We start from the raw sequence: 23,001 nt of genomic DNA, 5'->3' as shown, positions 1-23,001 counted from the left end.
TCCATAGTTCTTCTGGTTCTCTGTCAGCTAAGTTTAAAGCCTCAAACCTGTTCTTTATTTGATCTTTATATGTTTCTGGGATGTTATTTAAATTGTATTTTGGCAATATGATTGGTTTGTTGTTCTTCTTTAGCTTTACTCTGATTTTCGATTTGACCAGTTCATGATCTATACTACAGTCTGCTCCTGGTCTTGTTTGCGCAGAAAGTATGAACTTCTCCATCTTCTGCTACCAATATAATCAATTTGATTCCTATATTGACCATCTGGTGATGTCCACATGTACAGTCGTCTTTTCGGTTGTTCAAAATATGTGTTCGCAAGATACAAATTATTGGCCTCACAGAATTCAATAAGTCTTTCTCCTGCTTCGTTTCCGTCTCCTAGGCCCCATTTCTCCACAATTCCTAATTCTTCTTTGTTCCCTACTTTTGCATTCCAGTCCCCCATGATTATCAGCACATCTTGTTTTGGTGTGTGATCAATTTCTTTCTGTACTTCTGCATAAAATCTCTCCAATTCCTCTTCTTCTGTGTTTGCTGTCGGAGCATAGACTTGGATGATGGTTATGTTGATAGGTTTCCCATACATTCTCATTGGTATCACTCACTCAGACCTTGCATTGTAGCTCCTAATTGCTATTATTGTTATTCAGAGGTGGTTTACCATTGTCTTCCTCTGAGTTTGGATGCATCTTAGTCTGGTGTTTCAGCTTTGACCATTCCGCCTTAGGTGCCCCTGCTAGGAGTCTAGCCTCTTGGTCTAGACTCCTGATGCCATTGCTGTCAGCTTCTTCAACACACTCAAACCCTCTCACCACGTTAAGGTGTGCATCCTAGAGGGGGATGTAAGACAGCACTTACAATTAGCTGTATTCATTTTTTGTCTATTTCAATTACTGGATATATTACTTAAAAACTGGAATGTTTCTATGGTTATTCAGCAAATCACAGATGCTTACTACTCTTAAATGCCTGAATGAAAGAGTGTATTTAAATTCAAAAGCTAGTATACTCTTTCACTTAGAGCAAGGATATTGACTGCTCAAACTGCTGCTTTATATATACAGTGTACTGATTAGTTTTGTTCTGCTTGTTTTTATTGGTGGTATTAATTAGTATTTTGCAAACCATCATGGGATCCTGATTAGATGAAGGTCAGTTTAAAACCTGAGTGAATAAACCAATAAGAGAAATTTGTTGAATAAAATATATTTATTATCTATTTTGTGTTGTTGTTATGCATATGTCAATCTTTTCAAATTCTTTCAAAGAGGATAGTACATTTTATAGATAACTTTATATTCCAGTTAGAACCAAGTGTATGTTTATTTATTTATTTATTACATTTCTACCCCGCCTAATGCATATCTTATTGGTAAAGCAAGGCCTCTGAGTTTAGGAATGCAGCTGAATGCTACCAACTCAGGCTGTGAGCCTACAGATAAGGAGACATACATAATCTCCATTTAAATAATTTGGTCTAATGCATGTACAACTGTTTTCAGAATTTCCAGGTACAGTGAACAAAGCTACTAAATACTGCCATAATTTAACCAATTTACAGTAACTTTCAATATGTTAGGAAGTTTAGTGTTTGTCTAACAACAAAGGTACATTGCTGTTTCCTGATGTCTATTTCAATGTTACCATTTGCACTGGAATAATACTATTGAATTATAATACTGATGTCTTTTGCAAGGATCTAGCCTGTTTGTAATAGAGCAGTGAGAGGAATTGCTCCCTCTAGATAATCACAAATAGCACACACTGAGAACTTCATTAAGCAAGGGTGGGGGACCTATTAAGTTGGTCCGCCCCCAGAGACTAATGGATCTGGATGGTTTCCAAAGGGCTCTGGGGAGTTTTCCGGCTGATAGGGCTGGCGCTCCTGTCGAAACCCTGGTTGAACTGTGGAATACAGAAATGACCCGGGTGGTTGACATGATTGCTCCTGAGCGCCCTCTCCTGTGTAGAGCTCGTACGGCTCCATGGTATACCCCAGAGCTGAGAGCGATGAAACAACATAGGAGACAGCTTGAGTGCAGATGGAGGCAAACTCCTAGTGGATGCAATTATACACTGCTAAGTGCCCATGGTAAGCTGTATTTAGGGGCAGTTAGGGCGGCAAAAAAACAATATTTTGCTGCCACTATTAAATCATTAATTTGCTGCCCAGCAGAGCTCTTCAGAATTGTCCGGGGGCTATTACACTCTGGCCCCAGGGACATGGTAGAACCATCTGAGGCCCGCTGTAATGAATTTGCTAGACACTTCCAGGATAAAATCTTTAGCACCCGCCAGGACTTAGACTCCAGTGTTATAGCAGGTGAATCAAGCGACATATCCAGAGCACAGCCTTGTCCTGATTTCTTGGATGAGTTTCAGTTGGTGCAGCTTGAGGACATTGACAAGGTGCTTGGACAGGTTCGTGCAACCACTTCTGTGCTGGATCCTTCCCCTTCTTGGCTACTAAAAACTAGCAGGGATGGAACAGCTAGCTGGGCCAGGGCAGTGATTAATGCCTCTATGTAAGAGGGGGTGGTCCCTGGCTGCCTGAAAGAGGCAGTAGTGAGACCACTCCTGAACAGGCCCTCCCTGGACCCAGAAAATCTTAATAACTATAGGCCGGTAGCAAATGTTCCATTCCTGGGCAAGGTCCTGGAATGAGTGGTTGCAGGCCAGTTCCAGACGCTCTTGGATGAGACCGATACTGGATCCATTTCAGTCAGGTTTCAGGCCTGGTTTTGGCATGGAAACAGCCTTAGTCGCCCTGTATGATGAACTTTGTCGGGGGAGAGACAGGGGGAGTGTGACTCTGTTGATTCTTCTTGATCTCTCAGCGGCTTTCGATACCATCGACCATGGTATTGTTCTGGGGAGACTAGCTGAGTTGGGAGTGGGAGGTACTGCATGGCGGTGGTTCCACTTCTACTTGGCAGGTCGCCTCCAGAAGGTGGTGCTTGGGGAACATTGCTCGGCACCTGGGACTCTCCAGTATAGGGTTCTACAGGGGTCAGTTCTGTCCCCCATGCTGTTCAACATCTACATGAAACCATTAGGTGCGGTCATCCAGATCTTTGGAGTGTGCTGCCATCAGTATGCTGATGACACGCAGCTCTATTTCTCCTTTTCAGCTTCATCAGGTGAGGCTGTCAATGTGCTGAACCAGCATCTGGCTGTGACAAAGGACTGGATGAGGGCTAATAAACTGAGGCTCAATCCAGACAAGACTGAGATGCTGCTAGTGGGTGGTTCTTCTGACCAGATGGTGGATGTCCAACCTGTCCTGGATGGGGTTGCACTCCCCCTGAAGGAGCAGGTTCGTAGCTTGGGGGTTCTCCTAGAACCATCTCTGTCACTTGAGGCTCAGGTAGCCTCGGTGGCACGGAGTGCCTTCTACCAACTTCGGTTGGTGGCCCAACTACGTCCCTATCTGGACAGGGATAACCTGGCTTCAGTTGTCCATGCTCTGGTAACCTCCAAATTAGATTACTGCAATGCACTCTACGTGGGGCTGCCTTTGAAGGTGGTTCAGAAACTGCAGCTTGTGCGAAATGCAGCGGCCAGATTGGTAACAGGGACCAGACGGTCTGAACATATAAAACCGATTCTGGCCCTCTTGCATTTGCTGCCTGTATGTTTCCGAGCTCAATTCAAGGTGCTGGTTTTGACCTATAAAGCGTTACATGGCTTGGGACCACAATACCTGATGGAATGCCTCTCTCGATACGAACCCACCCGTACACTACGTTCAAGATCAAAGGCCCTCCTCCGGGTGCCTACTCCAAGGGAAGCTCGGAGGGTGGCAACAAGGGAGAGGGCCTTCTCAGTGGTGGCCCCTAAATTATGGAATGATCTGCTTGACGAGGTGCGTCTGGCGCCAACACTGTTATCTTTTCAGTGCCAGGACTTTCCTCTTCTCCCAGGCATTTTAGCATGTGTTTTAAATTGTTTTTATATTGTTTTAAATTTTAAAATTGTGTTTTAAATTGTTTTTAAAATATGTTTTAAGTTATATATTTGTTTTAATGTTTTTGATTGCTGTAAACCGCCCAGAGAGCTTCGGCTATGGGGCGGTATACAAGTGCAATCAATCAATCAATCAATCAATAAGCATTATTGATTGACTAAAGAATTGTAACATTAGGATTATGGCATTTCACTGCATTATTTCAGTAGCATTGCAGCAACTGATGTGTGGTTTCTTCTCATACCTCCTCAGTAATGTAGGAGCCTGGAGTTCATGTGGATAGAACAACACTCTCAGGAGGAATAGTGCTAATGGGGGAATAACCATGTTGGATCTCAGGGTTCCTACATACCTGGAATGGAGAGTTTTCTTGCAGTGTAGAGGTAGCCGGATGTTTTGGGGCTCCAGGTCCTATTAGTCCCAGCCAGAATGGCTGTTGAGAATTGTAGTCGAACAGCATCTGAAAGGCACTACTTTGACTATCCCTGCTATAGTGGTGCCTATGCCTCTGAGGAAATCTAGGAATGGGCACTTGATTATAAGTCTTTGGGGACATACTTTCTACAGACTTTTGAGTAGAAATTAAAAGGCCAGCAGCTGGTCATATTAACTTTGTCTTCTTTCTAGGGTGTGCTGACAGGATTATGTGGAAATTTTGACTCAAAAACAATAAATGAAATGAGGACTCCAGAAAATTTTGAGTTAACAAATGCACAAGAATTTGGAAGTAGCTGGGCAGCTGTTGAGGTAAATGACCAGAGAATGGTCACTCATTGTGTTTCACTACATTGTTCTTTATCACTTAAAATCAAGCACAAACAGTATTTACCACTCTATATGTTGCTGGCATTCATATACTGAATAATATTGCTAATCTGTTGGTTTGCACTATTCTGTTTTGTAATTTTGTTTTCATTCAAATCCTCACATAGCTCTTGGTTTTTATGACAATATTTTCAGAAAATTTGTTGCGCTTAAGTTGGATTTTCAAACCACCAGCACTCTTCCTTTTGTAAACACATAGCATATATATAGCACTCTCAGCGCCTGGGGTTGGGGAGGATTAAGGGGAGCAACATGACTGAAACTTTTAAGGTTTTCAAGGAGAAGAATAAGGAGAAGGTCACAGAATCACATGTTCAATGCATTTGAAAATGTGGATTTTTTTGCATGAGTCCATATCCCAGCTACGCCACAAGCTACTGTGACTGCTTAAAAAAAAGATGTGTGCAACATACTGATACTCATCTTTCTTTGGGAGCTGGTAAGAAAAGATTCTTCACATATTACAGGCAGTTAGACATGATCCATTCTTCTGTGGTTGTAGCTGCTCATGTTGGAGGAGCCAGTATGGGGTTCCACCCCACCCCCACCCTAAGCACTGGATATTACTGCATATTACTGGAAATGGGAGGCTCATGCATCTCTCCCATATTCTCTTTATCCAGCTCCCCTTCTGACCTAGTGCAGTTACACCTTTCATTTTTTAAAAATAGAAAACCATACTTTCTGTAAGAAAATGTTCTGCTGGTTAATTATTTTGCTTTTGGATTCAGTGTGTTGACAGCTCTGACATTCGGCATCCATGCATTTTAAATCCACTCAGAGAACCATTTGCCAAGAAAGAATGTGGAATACTGTTAAGTGAAATATTTGAGTCTTGCCATCAGGTGGTGAGTAAATGCTGCTGCTGCTACAACTACTAGTTAAAGTTTCATGTAATATTTAAAAGATTCTTTACCCCAGGTTCTTTGAATATTTCTTGAATATACACCTATATCATCTATTAGAATAATGCAGAACTCTGATCTTGTATTTGTATTTACAGTTTGCTTCTACATCAATTGTAGTAGCAAATAAACATTTAGGATGGGTGGGAAGAATAATTGCTGTGACTTTGACCTGGATCATACACCCAGTGGGTTCCAAATGATCACTGTAAAATTGTTCAGGAACACTGGTGAGCTTGCAGTCTATCTGAAATTGTGTTGATCTGTGAATGTGGCAGTTCATTGTCTCTACACAATGAATGATGGCTGCCACAATCACACAAGTTGGAGGGCAAGATGTACCCATGTGACTGGAGAAACGGCCACCCAGGCCTAGCGGTGGTCTACCTGGGCCCAGCAGCGGTGGCTCTGTTTTTCAGCTGGTTGTTGCTGGGCCCGGGCCGGCGAGGCCACTGTCCCAAGGGGAGGCCAGGTAGCCCCACGCAGGCTGAAAACCGCTGCCCATTGTGGGCACTGCCAGAGGAATTATTGCTGCTCGTACCTGGACACGCGGGCCTTGGGCCACCTGGGCCAGACTTATCGCCACCTTTGCCGCATCACCTCTTGAGATGTGCTCTGAAGGTGCCTTGGCCATTCCTGCGTCAGCGTAGGCTTTAGCACACTTGGTGCCAACCTAGTGGCTGGTGTCCCAGTGAAGGAAAGTGTCAAGGTTTCTCACAACTGGAGGCGTGGATGCTGTCGGAGAATCCCACTCCTCAGATGGAAGCACAATTTAATGCCGTGGATGTAGCTAGAGGATGACTACCTCTACCTATCCCAGGCGGAAGACATCCAAGTTTATTGGCTCCATCCAGCTTGCAACACTGTTCCCAAGCAGTCTTCTCTAGCCACCAGGAGGATGTGTGCCACTTTGTGCTTGCTAATGGCCATATTGTCAGTGGAGGAGGAGATGGCAATATCGTCCTCCATAAATGGCTCCTTCAGCTTCAAGTTCTTCGGACATGAACAGGAACTGAATTGTGTGGATTTTCAAGGAGCCATCGTTGTGAGTGGTTCCCGGGACAGAACAGCAAAGTTCATCATTGGTGCCATTTTCTGGGTCAGGTGGTACTACATTTAGCCTCCCCAATTAATTCATGCGGTCAAAGAAAAAGCTTGAAAAAGCATAATTGGATATGAGGTGAAGACAGTCAGACCTGCTTTTTGGAACCCTGGCAGAGAGAAGTGTCTCGTGATACTTGGTGTTGGTGGCTTGTATCAGAAAATGTCCTTGTATCAAAAGTGGTTAAAATAAGCCTAACAAGGCTAGAAGAAGCATATCTGAAAGGGAGTAATCAAAATAACAGTGGATTCAATTCAACAGGAAATAACTGTTCAATAGGAAATAACTGTTAAAATTGTATATTAGTTTTTAATGTTCAATGTTTTTAATTTTTGTAAACCGCCCAGAGAGCTTTGGCTATGGGGCGGTATATAAATGTAATAAATAAATAAATAAATAGTGTCCCTACTTGCCTACCTACCAATATGGAAGGCATCAGCACACACAAAAAGTCTTTCTACATGATCCTGGCTAGGTTGGAAGCCTGCCAGTGGTACCCACGAGTACCTGAAGGAGGATATGCAGTCATCACCTGATGCACTGTGCTTTTTTTTTTAACCCAACCCATGACTTCAGTGCACCTGGGTAGCACAGTGGCTGTTACTACCATTGCCATACTTTTAGAAGTGTAAGGGAGGTGCTCCCAACAGGGACCAGGAAGTGATGTATATTTGCAGTAATCAGATACAGTAGTATTAGCACTAATGTGCAACAAGTGTGGTGGTGAAGCATGGAAGACTGATGCTTGGTGATGCATTGATAGTGCCAGGATGAAGGTGTCATCAAGCTGTGAAACAGGGAAGAAAAAAAATTAGAACATTTAATTGTTAAATCTCTGCCAATTTTAACTACCAGCAAATGTTGTATATAAATGTTAGGACGCCAATAAATGTCATGTCTTAATTCACGCTTATTTCCTTGTGGTCAATATAGAAGTGATAACTTCTAACGAAGACTTCTTCCCATTTAAAAATGTGAAAGAAAAACAGAACATATATGAAAAGACATAGAGATGAACTTGTTTAATGCAAGTCAATAATAGATGCTGCATGTTGAAATCTTAGCCAAAATGTTCTGAAACTTGCTTTTTAAATAACCATGGCTCTGTATTGAAAATACAGTTGCCAGTGTTGAGTAGGTAATAATATGTTGCAGTAATAATTATCTTTTTCAGGTTGATGTCACCTGGTTTTATTCAAACTGTTTGACAGACACATGTGGTTGTAACCAGGGAGGGGATTGTGAGTGTTTCTGCACAAGTGTTTCAGCTTATGCACATCAATGTTGTCAACAAGGAGTTACAGTAGACTGGAGATCTCCTAGATTGTGTCGTAAGTATGGCAATATTTAAGTGTGCTTAAGTATAGCACAGTGGGGAGGAAAGCCTGGCTGGGAGTCCAGAGTCTGTGAGTTCAAATCCAAGCTCGTGTCTCCTGGGTGTAAAAGGCCAGCTAAAGACCACCCCCACAGTGAGTGGCTCAGGGGTTACGTGCCCTGCCACCTGTGCAGCCATGGGCAAGCTGCATAGTCCCAAGGAGCCCAGTTGCCCCCCAACTGGCAGTTGCAGACAAGGAAGGGGCTGGCTTGTGCAGCTGTGGCAAGCTGAGCAGGCCCTAGCCAGCTGGGGAGGACTAGCCTCGGAGGGAGGCAATGATAAACCCCCTCTGAATACCGCTTACCATGAAAACCCTATTCATAGGGTAGCCATAAGTTGGGGTTGACTTGAAGGCAGTCCATTTCATTTTCAAATATTCTTGGGTGTTGAAATAGGATGGAACAACTTGTGTCTGCAACCAGTTGATTGCTGCAATACATGTATAGCTCACTTGCAAGTGAGGAAATCTACGCAATCTTGAATATTCTCCCTTTTTTAAGAATAAGCTGGTGTGTGGTGAATGGCTATTCTCCCTTCACTGTGTTATGGTAACCAGAGCCAATGTGATTCTTTAATGTACTGCTGTGCTAACAAAGATTCTGCTTCTTAAAATATATATTTATTTTGCAACAGGAAATTGAAGTACTACTCTGTTCTGTATAGCAGTACCCTTTTTACTCCATGATGAGGTTTTCAATCAATGACTATATCAGGGATGGATCCGTCTTTATAACTTCATATCCAGTAGAGGCAGTCTGAGTTCATTATTTAGAAGCTTGTCTCTTCTCCTGACTTTTTCTAGAATTTACAAATCAATCCCTGCTGCCATCCCATTTAAATGACCCATCCTTCCTGCAGTTTGATCCAAGCTTACCTGGATAATGCTGTGTGGAAGGAATCGTGGTACTTAAATAATTATCTCACTTGATAATGGAAGGCAGGCCCAAATCTCTCGCTCTTTTCTACTTTAAGCAGAAGTACCAGCATAAGAAGTGTGAGTGATTCAAATTGCTTTCCATGCCTCTAGAGTAAAGTTCAACACAGGACATAATATATTTCCTCTACAGGAAAATGCAGAAGATGTTGTATACATATCTATTTCTCATCCCCCTGCAGGAAAGATGTACAAAGATGTATGACTATGTTTATTCTTGTCCACTAGAGGTCACAAAAGGATAAACATATGCCTACTGTAGTTGATACTTCATTCTGTATCAGATGTATTAGTCTGTATGTGACTTTGTAATTCATTTGCCAGTTTTAATTTCTCTTCCCAGTTTGGGTAAAAGTGGAATCTGCTTGTGTAAATAAGTACATATATATATATATGTGATGCATACTACTAGTTGTATTCCAGATTTCCTTTGCTCACTGTTTCCTTTTCTTCCTTTAGCTTATGATTGTGAATATATCAATAAAGGTAAGCAATTCATGAGCAAGGATAAACCAGAGTTTTCTCTCTGGCCACGTTTAAGAAACTAACATCTTTAAGCCCAGATTTATCAAAGCAGCATGTATTACAATTTAAACATATAGATATGGTTCTGATTAACATGGTAGTAAAACAGCATAGCTGCTCCCTAATTTTTTTACCAGGCAGTCTAATCCACAGAATTGTTCTGCACATGTGAGAGGAAGTTACACTTCTGTACTCTCCATCTAGTATCTCATATTCTGAACAGTATTTCTAAGGCAAGGAGAGTGTGAAGGAAAGAAAATAATGGAGTGGATAACCATCCTTATTGCCCTTGTGTTTCTTTTTTCTTTTACTGCTTGCCTCAACACTTGACATTTTTGCATGAGTGTAGAGACCGACATTGACACAAGGATATGACTTTAAGATTTGGCATCACTCCTGATATGGTCATAATATAATCAATAATGGCCAAATCTAGCATTTAGCCACCTTCTGGCTCTGCTATTATGCATCTATTATTTATTACCAACTTTTGCAAGCTTATTCCATATCTCAGAATTACTAGTTACTACTACATGTAGCACCTGCAGTGCTTTTTTGGTAAAAAAAATGCTGTTACTCATACCTTGATCAAAGTACCCTGGGTGCCAGCACAAAATGGATGGCATGGGCAGCCAAAAAATAAAAAGGGGACCAGTACTCTGTACAGGTGAGTACTGTCACACATGAAAAAGCCCTGACCACATGCAAACTGCCTTGGGTTCTGTGACGGAGGGAATATAAATGTAGGAAAATAAAGTAAAATAGTTGCATTTCCTACCTTGCAGGAGAAAACTTTCCACCGTAATGTGTATTTACCAGACACATGCTCTTCTATTTTTCTGAAGGGCCTCATGAGGGAGCCAGTTTGCAGGCTATAATAATTATAAGTCTCTTCCTCAGATTTTTTTTTTAACAGATTCATTGTTGGTGTAAGAAATTGACAATACTTTGCTTTATATCGCCACTTTCAGTTTGTTCATTTTCTTATACAGCTAAAATTACATGACTTTCTTGAGAATTCATCTAGAAACTGCCGATGTTGGGCATATTTCTTTATCTATGTATTTTAGATTTTTATATTATAGGAGTTCATCACAATATTAACAGCCTAAGGCAATGGAAAAATCTAAAGATGTCAGGTTGAAATTGCTAGTTTTCCATTCCTTTAAGATTACTTTTGAGTTGTTCTAAGATAACATTGGGATTATTCTAAACATATAAAAACTTACAAGAAAATTTTTGGGTGGGGAGAGGATCTAAGGTCCCCTTCAGCTGTGTACCAGCTCCACTTCTTCCCTCTGAAGGACAGGAAAGGCTTTAGTAGGTGGCAACCCAGCATCCACTTGTCTTCATCCTTCCCTCTGGAATAGCAGCAAGGATAATGGAGGCATAACTAAAATCTTAGCCAGTATTTTAGTTGTCATGAATTTAATACCAACATTGAATGAATATACTGAGTTGGATCCAAAGGGTTCCTTCCTCCAATAGAAGTGTCCTCCCTTCAAGGGAAGGAGTCTCTCATTAGATGAAGAAACTTACTGTTAGAGGAAAGGACAACTCATTATCTTGCTTCTTTTAGAGATTGTCAGTTACATTCTGCTTTGTGATAGTCTATTGGCACATTCTTATTGATGTCACATGCTTTTTTCAAGATTTACTATACATTTTGATTCATACTACTTACTGAGCAATCTAAACCCTTCTTACACCAGGCTAGAGGTGGCTTGGAATGAGAAAGGTATCCTTCTTCCCAGGTCTGGTGGCTAAGCCACTCTCTCACCAGCCATTTTTGACCTTCCTTTTCTGCTGAATAAATGTGCAGACAGGTGGGTATCCACTGGTGGGATCCCCGCTGTCAGGAGCCAGCACAACCCCCCTTCCCAAAGCTGGGCATTCAGAAAATGAAGATGATTATTAAATTTATTACCTGCCCTTCAGTTTAAAAATCAGCATTAAAATAAGTTAAAATAAATTACAGTCACAGGAATAAATGGGTTGGGGAGGGGCTAAGCGAGCCTGGTTTCCACTGGATGCCAAATTAGTCTCACTGCTATCACATGACAGTCCTGATCACTGTACCAGCCTTTGAGCCTGACTGTCCTGCCCCTCACATTCTGCCACTATGAGCAGCAAGGCTGGGGATGAGCCACCAGCCCCATTACTCCACAAATCCCTGCTGAATTAGGATTGTGCTCAAAGTTACTCAGTGCCCCTCTTTTTTGTCATGAGAATTCTCTCTTCACCAGCATCACAAAGACCTTTGCTCTTTAAATCTTGACCAGTGAGGGTTTATCAACATGCCCTGATACCATGCCAGCGTAGCCATTGACTAGAAGGATCTCATTTCAGAAAACTGAAGCCAGATGTCATCTCGGACCTAGAGGTCTGATGATATCACAGAAACCTAGAGATCATAGCAGCTCATCTAATGGCTAGAGAGGTCTCCAAGATTTCCTCAGGATTGTCCCCTTTTCTGATTTTAACAATCTTTTTGAAGCACTTTGGCAAATACTGCTTTTTCATAACATATAAGTGAACTGCAATAATGAACTAGAGTTACTTAGGTCCATTGATTTCAGTGGATCTACTCTGAGTATAACTTAACCTTGGATATTGCTCTTTGCATTTTAATTGGATGCTTATTTCTATTGCATTCTAAAAAAAAGTATCCACATGTTGGGTTTGAGTTTGCAATTGTGATATACAGTTGGGGATCTGTGAAAATATTTCACAATTTTAGGATGGGAAAATTAGCGTCAGAAGATTCATGTACTCCAAAGCAAATTATCCAGCCCATGTCCTTTTAACTGTAAGAGGATTTCCTCATCGCAGTTTAAAAGATCCTAGGGGGAATTTGGGCTCAGACAAAATGCCCATTAGGGTACATACCCTCCAAAGCAATTATCTTCCCCTTTATATCCCAGACTAAGGACACAATCAGCAGAATGTTACTGCTAACTTTCAGAGGTGGTATTAAGGCATGCACAAGAACAGTCCTTGCCCCCTGCTAATTTTAGGAGGTAAGCAGCAATCTTTTTCAAAAGTCCAAGATTTTCTTACAAACCTTGGTGATCCTCCCTATCTATAGAATCCCACTCTGGCCTTCTCCTTGGGCCCATTTTTTTACACCTAACACAGTTACATACTGGTAATAATGTGAATGGGTGAGGTGGAAACAATGATCTGCAGATTTTGCTATCTGGACATAAATATAGGGAGGAACTTGAATTCAATACCTTTCGCTGTGACAGAGGAGGAGAAGGTTCAAACAAATCATTTCTGAAATTAAGCTTGCAAACATACTGCAACTTTCAGCTTTTGTGTGAATCGTAGTTTTTATGTCAGTTGATGATGGTGTTTTCTTTGTCAGTGTACAAACTGACCAATAAACATGTGAGATACAAGCATTTGTGGCATTCAGCAGGAAATATAACCTTGCCTTCTCTTGACAGTTCTGGGAAAGGGGCCCTACAAGCTGGTCAGCTTCTTGGACAGAGAAATTGCAATTGGAGCCAAACTGCTGGATGGTTCTGTTTTTCCAGCAAGAGGAGATGGCTTGCCTCCTGGGGATGCAGTGCACTTTATGCTGACATCAGGACTGTATAAGCCCAAAGCACATGGTAAACTCATTGTCACTGTAAAATGTCTAGAAAATTAGCAAAGGTAACGCTTGAATTTGAGACATTTTTCTTTTGAGTACCAGTACTGGACACAAACAATAGGGGAAGGATATCATTTTCATGTCTTGTGTGCATTTGTATATATTCAGGATATTTTAGATGGGTCTTGTCTGATCCAGCAAGGCAGTTCTTACATTCTCATGTACTAACTAGGCAGTGTTTCTTCTGGCTGCATTAGAACTTAAGAGGTTTTGTAGGAGGAGGATTAAACTTTCCTCTACAACTTTCAATAGGTTCTCAACAAGAATGCTGTCTGACAAAGTCTCTACTTAGTGAGTTGGGTCTTTTCAAGGTGATTATTGGTTTCTTAATAGTATGAGACTTCAGGTTTCAGATCAACAATTTTGTAGATCCAGCAGTCCTTATATTCCATGTGGCAAGAACAGAGGTAGAAAATCATGGGAAGAAGTCTAGAAGTTGGAAGTGAACAGTCAGCTGTAGAATTAATGAAGTACAAATGGTTAGGTCAGCTAAGTTCACAGTATAGTTGGTTGGCAGATGGTGTGACTGTGGTTGTGTAAAGAGATTTTGAGGCTTACTACCAACATCACTTTTCATTATTTGAGTTTTTAAAACAAGTATAAAACATGCATAAGTGAGCAATTAGGTAACAGTAAAAATGTGAGTATTTGTAATGTATGAATGAAATGAGATATTAATTTTGGAGTTTCTTGGAGTTGCTCAGCCAGGTGTTGAACTGAATGTGTGACTATTTATACCTTACAAATATAAGTGCCTTTATCATTTTTCATATGTGCATTTTAGAAACAAGCAAAAAAGAGTAATGTGGAAAGAAGTCCTTCGAGTGGCTAATAATGATGTATGTCAAATTTATACAAATTGCCCACAAAATAACAGGGGGGAAGCAGATAACGTAAAAAAAACCCCTAAACTTTAAAGGCTTCTCTTCCACACACACACATCCCGCATCTATCTATCTGAATTTTAGCTGGCTTCATTCCCTCAGGAGTTACTGTGCCTGCCAGTTTAATCCAGTTTTTCCAAGAGATAAAAAAGCTAAATAAAAGTAAGTATAAAAAACCCTTCTTAAAACCCTCAAACTTTAATAGTATCCCACATAACAACCACTGTACCTATTTTTCTAAAATTTAGCAGGAAAGTTAAAATTATTATTATTGTTATTATTATTGCATTTGTGTACCGCCCCATAGCCAAAGCTCTCTGGGCGGTTTACAACAATTAAAAACATTAAAAACAAATATACAAATATACAAATTTAAAAACACTTTTTAAAAAAAACAATTTAAAAACACATGCTAAAATGTCTGGGAGAAGAGGAAAGTCTTGACCTGGTGCCGAAAAGAAAACAGTGATGGCGCCAGGCGCACCTCGTCAAACACATCATTCCATAATTTGCGGGCCACCAATGAGAAAGCCCTCTCCCTTGTTGCCACCCTCTGAGCTTCCCTCAGAGTAGGCACCCGGAGGAGGGCCTTTGATGTTGAGCGTAGTGTACGGGTGGGTTTGTGTTGGGAGAGGCGTTCCATCAGGTATTGTGGTCCCAAGCCGCGTAAGGCTTTATAGGTTAAAACCAGCACTTTGAATCGAGCTCAGAAACATACAGGCAGGCAATGCAAGCGGGCCAGAATCAGTTTTATATATTTGAACTATCTGGTCCCTGTTACCAATCTGGCTGCTGCATTTTGCACAAGCTGCAGTTTCCGGTCTTCAAAGGCAGCCCCACGTAGAGTGCATTGCAGTAATCTAATTTGGAGGTTACCAGAGCATGGACAACTGAAGCCAGGTTATCCCTGTCCAGATAGGGGCACAGCTGGGCCACCAACCGAAGTTGGTAGAAGGCATTCCATGCCACCAAGGTTACCTGAGCCTCAAGTGACAGATGGTTCTAGGAGAACCCCTTAGCTATGAACCTGCTCCTTCAGGGGGAGTGTAACCCCATCCAGGACAGGTTGAACATCCACCATCCGGTCAGAAGAACCACCCACTAGCAGCATCTTAATCTTGTCTGGATTGAGCCTCAGTTTATTAGCCCTCATCCAGTCCTTTGTCACAGCCAGATGCTGGTTCAGCACATTGACAGCCTCACCTGATGAAGCTGAAAAGGAGAAATAGAGCTGCGTGTCATCAGCATACTGATGGCAGCACACTCCAAAGATCTGGATGACCGCACCTAATGGTTTCATGTAGATGTTGAACAGCATGGGGGACAGAACTGACCCCTGTAGAACCCTATACTGGAGAGTCCCAGGTGCTGAGCAATGTTCCCCAAGCACCACCTTCTGGAGCCGACCCGCCAAGTAGGAGCAGAACCACCGCCATGCAGTCCCTCCCACTCCCAACTCAGCCAGTCTTCCCAGAAGGATACCATGGTCAATGGTATCAAAAGTCGCTGAGCGATCAAGAAGAATCAACAGAGTCACACTCCCCCTGTCTCTCTCCCAACAGAGGTCATCATATAGGCCGACCAAGGCTGTTTCCATGCCAAAACCAGGCCTGAAACCCGACTGAAATGGATCCAGATAATCGGTCTCATCCAAGAGTGTCTGGAGCTGGCCTGCCACCACTCCTTCAAGGACCTTGCCCAGGAATGGAACATTTGCCATTGGCCTATAATTATTACGATTTTCTGGGTCCAGGAAGGGACTCTTCAGAAGTGGTCTCACTACTGCCTCTTTCAGGCAGCCAGGGACCACCCCCTCTTACAGAGAGGCATTAATCACTGCCCTGGCCCAGCTGGCTGTTCCATCCCTGCTAGCTTTTATTAGCCAAGAAGGGGAAGGATCCAGCACAGAAGTGGTTGCACGAACCTGTCCAAGCACCTTGTCAATATCCTCAAGGTGTACCAACTGAAACTCATACAAGAAATCGGGACAAGGCTGTGCTCTGGATATGTGGAGAAGATGGCGGCAGAGACAGACGCTCGGCAGGGAGCTCCGCGTTTCAGCTCTTAAAAAACCTTCAGATGCCATTATTCCACCTACTACATTGCCATCTATCTGCCTGTTTACCTGTCTGCATGTCATCACGGACTGGCTATTGTTGTCTACCTGCATGGCTGGGGACCTTGGCTCTGCCGCTGCTCGCTGTTGTCGCTGATGTCGTTGCGGGGTGTGCTTCCTGGGCCGGCCTCGTTTTTGTTGTTGGTGCCGCCTGTGTGCGTTGTTGCTGCTGTTGGGCTGTGCTGTGCTGCTGCCGGCCCGTTGTCGCCGTCGCTACCATGGCTTTGCTGCCTGGTTGCGGTCGTTCCGCCCTTGGGACGCCATTGCTGCAGCCAGATCCACCGCGTCATCGCCGTTGCTGCCCGCCCGTGTGTCGCCGCTTCTGTCGCTGCAGACTGTGCTGCTGCCCGTCGCTGGCTCGCCCGGTTGTGTTGCCGCCCAGAACATCGTTGTCCGTGCTGTTGCTGCCGCCGTTCCCGCCGCCGCTTTTTCGTTGCGGCCTATCGCGCCGGGGCCTCTGGTGCTGTTGTTGCCGTTGCAACCTCTCTCGCTGGGCTTGGTGCTGCCATCTGCTGGTCGTTCTTGGTGCGGCGGGACGCGGCTGCTGTGACTGTTGCTGCTGCTCTGCCATTGTTGGATCGCTTCGGGTCCGTTCTGTCGCTGCTGGGCTACCATCGCAGCGGCTCTTGCTGCTGCTGCCCGCTATTACTGTGGAGCGGGGCTTGGATGCTGGTGTGGAAAGATATTGTGCTGGGTTGACTGGAGTGTGTATGGATACATGGATGTGTGGTTGTGCGACTGAGATGTAATTTTTAATTATATTGATTTTAACTGTATTTTATTTTGTTTTATTTTTGTTATTTATCACTTGGGGGTGGGTTTATGGTCTATTATTGTTTTAGACTGGGTGGCCTGTTGATTGGCGGGCAGGGATAGAGTATGTGCAAGTCAGGAGGGGATGTGACAGGGGAGGTGAGGGGCCAAGTCATTGAAAGACTGGGCGGCAGGCGCTGGAAAGGTGCTGTAGGCAGACCACGCCAGCATAGGGGAACAGGGGGTAGATGCATTATACCCATCCCCTGTTCCGGGTCTGCCCAAAACCAGACAATAACTGGGGGACGCAAGGTTCCTACCGACCTTCGTCTGCTGTTGTGCAATGCCAGGTCTGTGGTACAAAAAACTTCACTCATCCACGACATGATCTTGGATGAGTGTGCAGACCTGGCATGTATTACGGAGACTTGGCTGGATGAGGCCTCTGCACCCATTCTCGAGGCCATGTGTCCGCCAGGTTTCCGCTGCGCACAGCAGCCGAGGGTGGGCAGGCTTGGAGGGGGTGTGGCAGTCATTTACCGGGAGTCCTTGGTTTTTGCCAGATCTCCTCTCCATAGGACCAAGTTTGTTGACTGCATGTACTGGAGGTTGGGCCCGAAGGGCAGTTTAGGGATCCTGCTGGTGTACCGCCCACCCCGCTGCACAGCAGGTTCCCTGGCCGAGGTGCTGGAGGTGGTCTCGGCTGTACGGGCGTTGTCCCCAGAATTGTTAGTGCTGGGTGACTTCAACGTGCATACCGGGACCACTCTCACTGGAGCCCCTCGGGATTTCCTGGAAACCATGGCTTCCTGGGAACTGCACCTCAGTAATACTGGGCCCACCCATGTAGCCGGTCATGCTCTTGACCTTGTATTTGTCCTGGGAGAGGAGAAAAGTGCTCTGAAGTTGGGAGTGGTTCTTTCCACTCCTGTGTCATGGTCAGATCACCATCTGGTAAACATGGACTTCACGCTGCCACACCTTCTCCGCAGGGGTGATGGACCTATTAGAATGGTCCGCCCCAGGCGCCTGATGGATCCTGATGGATTCCTGACTGCGCTAGGGGAACTGGAACCTGCTGAAGGTTGCCCGGTTGAAACCCTGGTGATGGAGTGGAATGGAAAGATCACCGGGGCGTTAGACCAGGTGGCTCCGAAACGTCCTCTCCCCCTGAATAGAACGCAGTTAGCACCGTGGTATACACCACGGCTGCGTATTCTGAGACAGGAGGTGAGACGACTAGAACGCCGGTGGCGGAAATCCCGCTCCGAAGGTGTCCGGACACAAGTTAGAGCAGCAGTAACTGCCTACCAAGTGGCAATAAGGACAGAAAAGAAGGCTTTCTTTACTGCCTCTATTGCGTCTGCAGAGTGCTGTCCCAGGAGGTTGTTCCAAGTGGTCCGAAGCCTGGTCGGTCCAGTTGCTCAGGAACCCTTGGAACAGTCAAAAGCCTCCTGTGACACTTTGGCTAAGCACTTTGCTGATAAAATCGAACACATACGGAGCTCGATCCCGTGCGCCGTGGATACAATGAATGAACCAGAGTTGACCAGTTGCACGCCGGTATGCTGGGATCATTTTCGGCCTCTCTCTTCTGAGGATGTGGACAAGGTGCTCTCGACTGTAAGGCCTACCACCTGTCTAACTGACCCTTTCCCATCGTGGCTCATCATGAGATGCAGAGAGAAGTTGGGTGAGGGGATCAAGGCGGTGGTAAACACATCCTTGAAAGAGGGTGTGATGCCATCAGCCCTCAAGGAGGCAATTGTAAAGCCCATCTTAAAGAAGCCCTCCTTGGATCCCCAAGTTTTTAATAACTTTCGCCCAATTTCGAATTTACCATTCTTGGGCAAGGTCATTGAGCGAGTGGTGGCCAATCAGTTGTCGACACACTTGGATGAAACGGATTACTTAGATCCATACCAATCGGGCTTCAGGACTGGTCACGGAACTGAAACAGCCTTGGTCGCTCTGGTAGATGATATGAGGAGGGCATTAGATAGGGGAGAATTTACCTTCCTTGTCCTCGATCTCTCAGTGGCTTTTGATACTGTCGACCACAGTATCCTTTTATATTGCCTAGAGGGATTGGGAATAGGAGGCACTGTATTACGGTGGTTCCGCTCCTTTCTCTCTGATAGGTACCAACAGGTGGCATTGGGGGAGGAGGTTTCAGACCCTTGGCCTCTCAATTGTGGTGTGCTCTATCCTCTCTCCCATGCTATTTAATATTTACATGAAGCCGCTGGGGACAATCATTAGGAGATTTGGGCTGCAGTGTCACCAATATGCGGATGACACTCAGCTCTATCTCTCATTTAAATCTTCACCAGAGTTGGCTGTGGAGACCGTGTCCAAGTGCCTGGAGTCCGTGAGTGGATGGATGGGAAGGAATAGGCTGAAACTGAACCCCGACAAGACCGAGGTATTGCTCGTGGGGAACAAGAGAAGGTTGGGAACCGTTGACCTGAAGTTCAATGGGGTGAGTTTACCCCTAAAGGACCAGGTCCGCAGCCTCGGGGTTGTACTTGATTCCAAGCTGTCCATGGAGGCTCAGATTTCGGCTGTGAGCCGGGCAGCTTGGTACCAACTACACCTTATACGTAGGCTGCAACCCTACCTTCCTGTTCATCAGCTCCCACTGGTAGTACACGCCCTGGTCACCTCTCGATTAGATTACTGTAATGTGCTCTATGTGGGGTTACCCTTGAAAACGGTCCGGAAACTACAACTTATTCAAAATGCGGCGGCTCGATTACTCACAAACAGTCGTCGCCGGGACCACATCACGCCAGTGTTGTTCGATCTACACTGGCTTCCAGTTGTTTTCCGGGCCCAATTCAAGGTGTTGGTTTTAACCTTTAAATCCCTACATGGTCTCAGCCCACTTTATCTAAAGGAGCGCTTACAACGCCACCAATCATGCCGCCTGACAAGATCGGCCACACAAGGCCTTCTCTCAGTCCCGCCAACCAAAGCAGCTAGGTTGGCGGGCACTAGAGAGAAGGCCTTTTCAGTGGCGGCCCCCACCCTCTGGAACTCCCTCCCACAAGATCTTCGGCACATCTCTTCCCTGAATATGTTCCGCAAGGCCTTAAAGACCTGGCTTTTTCAGCAGGCTTTCGGGACTTCTGGGGAGGCTTAATATTCTTCTGTTTTAAATGCCTCCTATTATGTATTGTTTGCTCTTATAATTTATTTATTTATTTTATTTATTTATTTTATTTAATTTATATACCGCCCTAAGCCCAAGGGCTTTCTGGGCGGTGTACATACAATAAAGCAATCAAAATATATAAATACAATAATACAATATAGCAATACATACATCAATAAAATAATGCAATTCTCAAAATTAAATAAATAACATTATTAAAAGAAAAGGAAAAAAACATTTAAATGAGTCATGATCAGAGAACTTCATACAGCCAGGATTTTTATACTAGATATGCTCTGCTCCGGAGGTAAGACAGTCTCAATTTGAAAGGACACAAATTGGCTCTTCTTCAGCTTTTTCAGGACCTGATCTTCGTGACTCCCAAAAACGCCGTCCTCCATCCTAGCTTTTAAAAATGTTTTCTTTCTTCACAAATTTTCATTTTGTGTTCATCTACTGACTAACACAACAGTCCCTATCAGTAGTTGCTCTCACCACCTGTGAAGTCCCATGCCCTTGCCAATCATCTTGTCTGGAGGAAACAGTCTCCCTCGTGCTCTAATGGTCTAATGGTTATATATTTCACTGTATTTTTATATTGTATTTTGCCATATTTATTGTATGTACGTCGCCTAGAGTGGCCATTGGCCAGATAGGCGACACATAAATTAAATTTATTATTTATTATTATTATTATATCCTGCTTGATTCACCTGCTATAACACTGGAATCTAAGTCCTGGCGGATGCTAAAGGTTTTATCCTGAAAGTGCCTAGCGAATTCATTACAGCGGACCTCAGATTGATCTACCATGTCCTTGGGGCCAGCATGTAATAGTCCCCGGACAATTCTGAAGAGCTCCACTGGCGGCAGATTGATGATTTGATAGTGGCAGCAAAATACTGGTTTTTTGCTGCCCTCACTGCCCCTGAATACAGCTTACAATAGGCACTTACCAGTGTGTAATTGCATCCACCAGGAGTTCGTCTCCATCTGCACTCAAGCCGTCTCCTATATTGTTTCATCGCTCTCAGCTCTGGGGTATACCATGGAGCTCTACACAGCAGAGGGCACTCAGGAGCAATCGTGTCAACCGCCCAAGTCATTTCTGTATTCCACAGTTCAACCAAGGTTTTGACAGGAGCACCAGCCCTATCGGCCGGAAAACTCCCCAGAGCCCTTTGGAAACCATCCGGATCCATTAGTCTCTGGGGGCGGACCAACTTAATAGGTCCCCCACCCTTGCAGAGGGGAAAAGCCGCTGTAAGTCTACACTTCAGCAAGCAGTGATCTGTCCATGACAGAGGGACTGACGTAAGGCTCCCCACATTCAGATCACCATCTCTATGTCCAGTTGCAAAAAACAAGTCTAGAGTATGCTCTGCCAAATGTGTTGGGCCAATGGCATATTGGGACAGTCCCATGGTTGTGATGGAGACCATGAAATCCTGAGCTGCCCTGGATAAGGTGGCCTCAGCATGGATGTTGACATCCCCCAGAACCAACAGTCTGGGGGATCTCAACAGTACACCTGAGACCACCTCCATCAGCTCAGCTAGGGAGTCTGTTGGGCAGCAGGGTGGGCGGTACACCAACAGAATCCCCAGTCCTGCTGACCCAAGACAAGGTGCAAACACTCCAGACCAGTAGTCACATGGACAGAGAGCTTGCAGAGGGAGATGGAGCTCCTATAGACCACAGTAATGCCCCCTCCCCGGCCCTCAGGTCTACCCTGATGCTGGACCAGGTACCCTGGTGGGCATAGCTGGGAGAGACTGACTCCTCCCTGCTCACGCACCCAGGTCTCGATTATACATGCCAGATCGTCTGCCTCATCCACAATTAAATCATGAATGAGGGATACGATCGGGCGTTTAGGAGCAGCATCCGGAGGTCTGAGAGGACAACCAACAAACCTGCGAGTGTGGGGAGGACAGGAACAAGGCACAGTCGTTAACTGCCTGGGCCGCATTCCCCTTACCTGGCAAGTCCTCACAATGCCATATCTCCCTCAACCCGTCACTACACTGATTGGGGCCTCCCTCAAGTCTCCCCACTTGACTCTGAGTCCTCTCTCCCAGGCACATGACTCAAGACCCACAAAAAGCCAGGCAATCTGCAAAGCAGGAGCCACCTCAGCCAGCCGGCTTATGTATTCCCTTTAGGGAAGGGACAGGTGGCTGATATCAGCAACAGCTGGCTGAGTACCTGGTGGCAAGGTCCTGCAAGGCGTGATCCCTGCAGAGCAGAAGTCCAACAGGGAGAGGGTGGTGGTGGTAGCTGAGCAGCAGCAGCAAGCTAGCAGGCAGGCAGGCAGGCAGACAGCAGCAGCAAACGGCTCTCCTTCTTCCCTGGGCAGTGGCGGTCCCCTTCCTCCTGAAGGCATTTGTTGATTTGCCTGTTGTTGTCAATAGGGAGACATATGAAGTATTGGATTTCTTTGAAGCAAGACTCTTATTTGAGTCCAAGCTGAGGTGGGAGAAAAGTCCAAAAGCCAAACTGGATTCTGTCCAAAGTTGTAAAATAGATTCCAGAGCAATTTATCCCTACCTTATTACTGGATTTTATCTGGGAAATTAAATGCATGAAATTAGCTTATGTGTGTTTACATACATAAGCTGTATCTGAATATTATGGGTTTGGGTTGTATCCATTGGAGCACTAAGTAAAAGTCCCATCAGCACAGATATTTCTATTTTAACAGTTCCCCCAACTCATTGGTGCAGATTTGGGAAGGGTGCAGAGCATGCACAGGGGAGGAAAGGGGGAAGTCCTGTTGCACAAGTGGTAGG

At 44.6% G+C, this 23,001-nt stretch overlaps 1 protein-coding gene across 12 annotated transcripts in view; it reads left to right on the top strand.

The window, feature by feature from the left end:
• Nucleotides 1-23,001, top strand: part of OTOG (otogelin) — a 208,398-nt gene that overhangs the window by 82,551 nt on the left and 102,846 nt on the right. For all 12 annotated transcript variants that reach the window (XM_061610232.1, XM_061610233.1, XM_061610231.1 and 9 more), the window contains 5 exons: nt 4,600-4,719; nt 5,529-5,645; nt 7,979-8,135; nt 9,573-9,599; nt 13,091-13,258. In XM_061610232.1, coding sequence (XP_061466216.1) covers nt 4,600-4,719; nt 5,529-5,645; nt 7,979-8,135; nt 9,573-9,599; nt 13,091-13,258 — 589 coding nt within the window. The remainder of the gene's footprint in view (nt 1-4,599; nt 4,720-5,528; nt 5,646-7,978; nt 8,136-9,572; nt 9,600-13,090; nt 13,259-23,001) is intronic.

The sequence above is a fragment of the Rhineura floridana genome, chromosome 2, assembly GCF_030035675.1.
Source record: "Rhineura floridana isolate rRhiFlo1 chromosome 2, rRhiFlo1.hap2, whole genome shotgun sequence".
Classification (NCBI taxonomy): Eukaryota; Metazoa; Chordata; class Lepidosauria; order Squamata; family Rhineuridae; genus Rhineura; species Rhineura floridana.
Note: the sequence above shows the minus strand (reverse complement) of the source record. Positions and strands in the feature narration are given on the sequence as shown.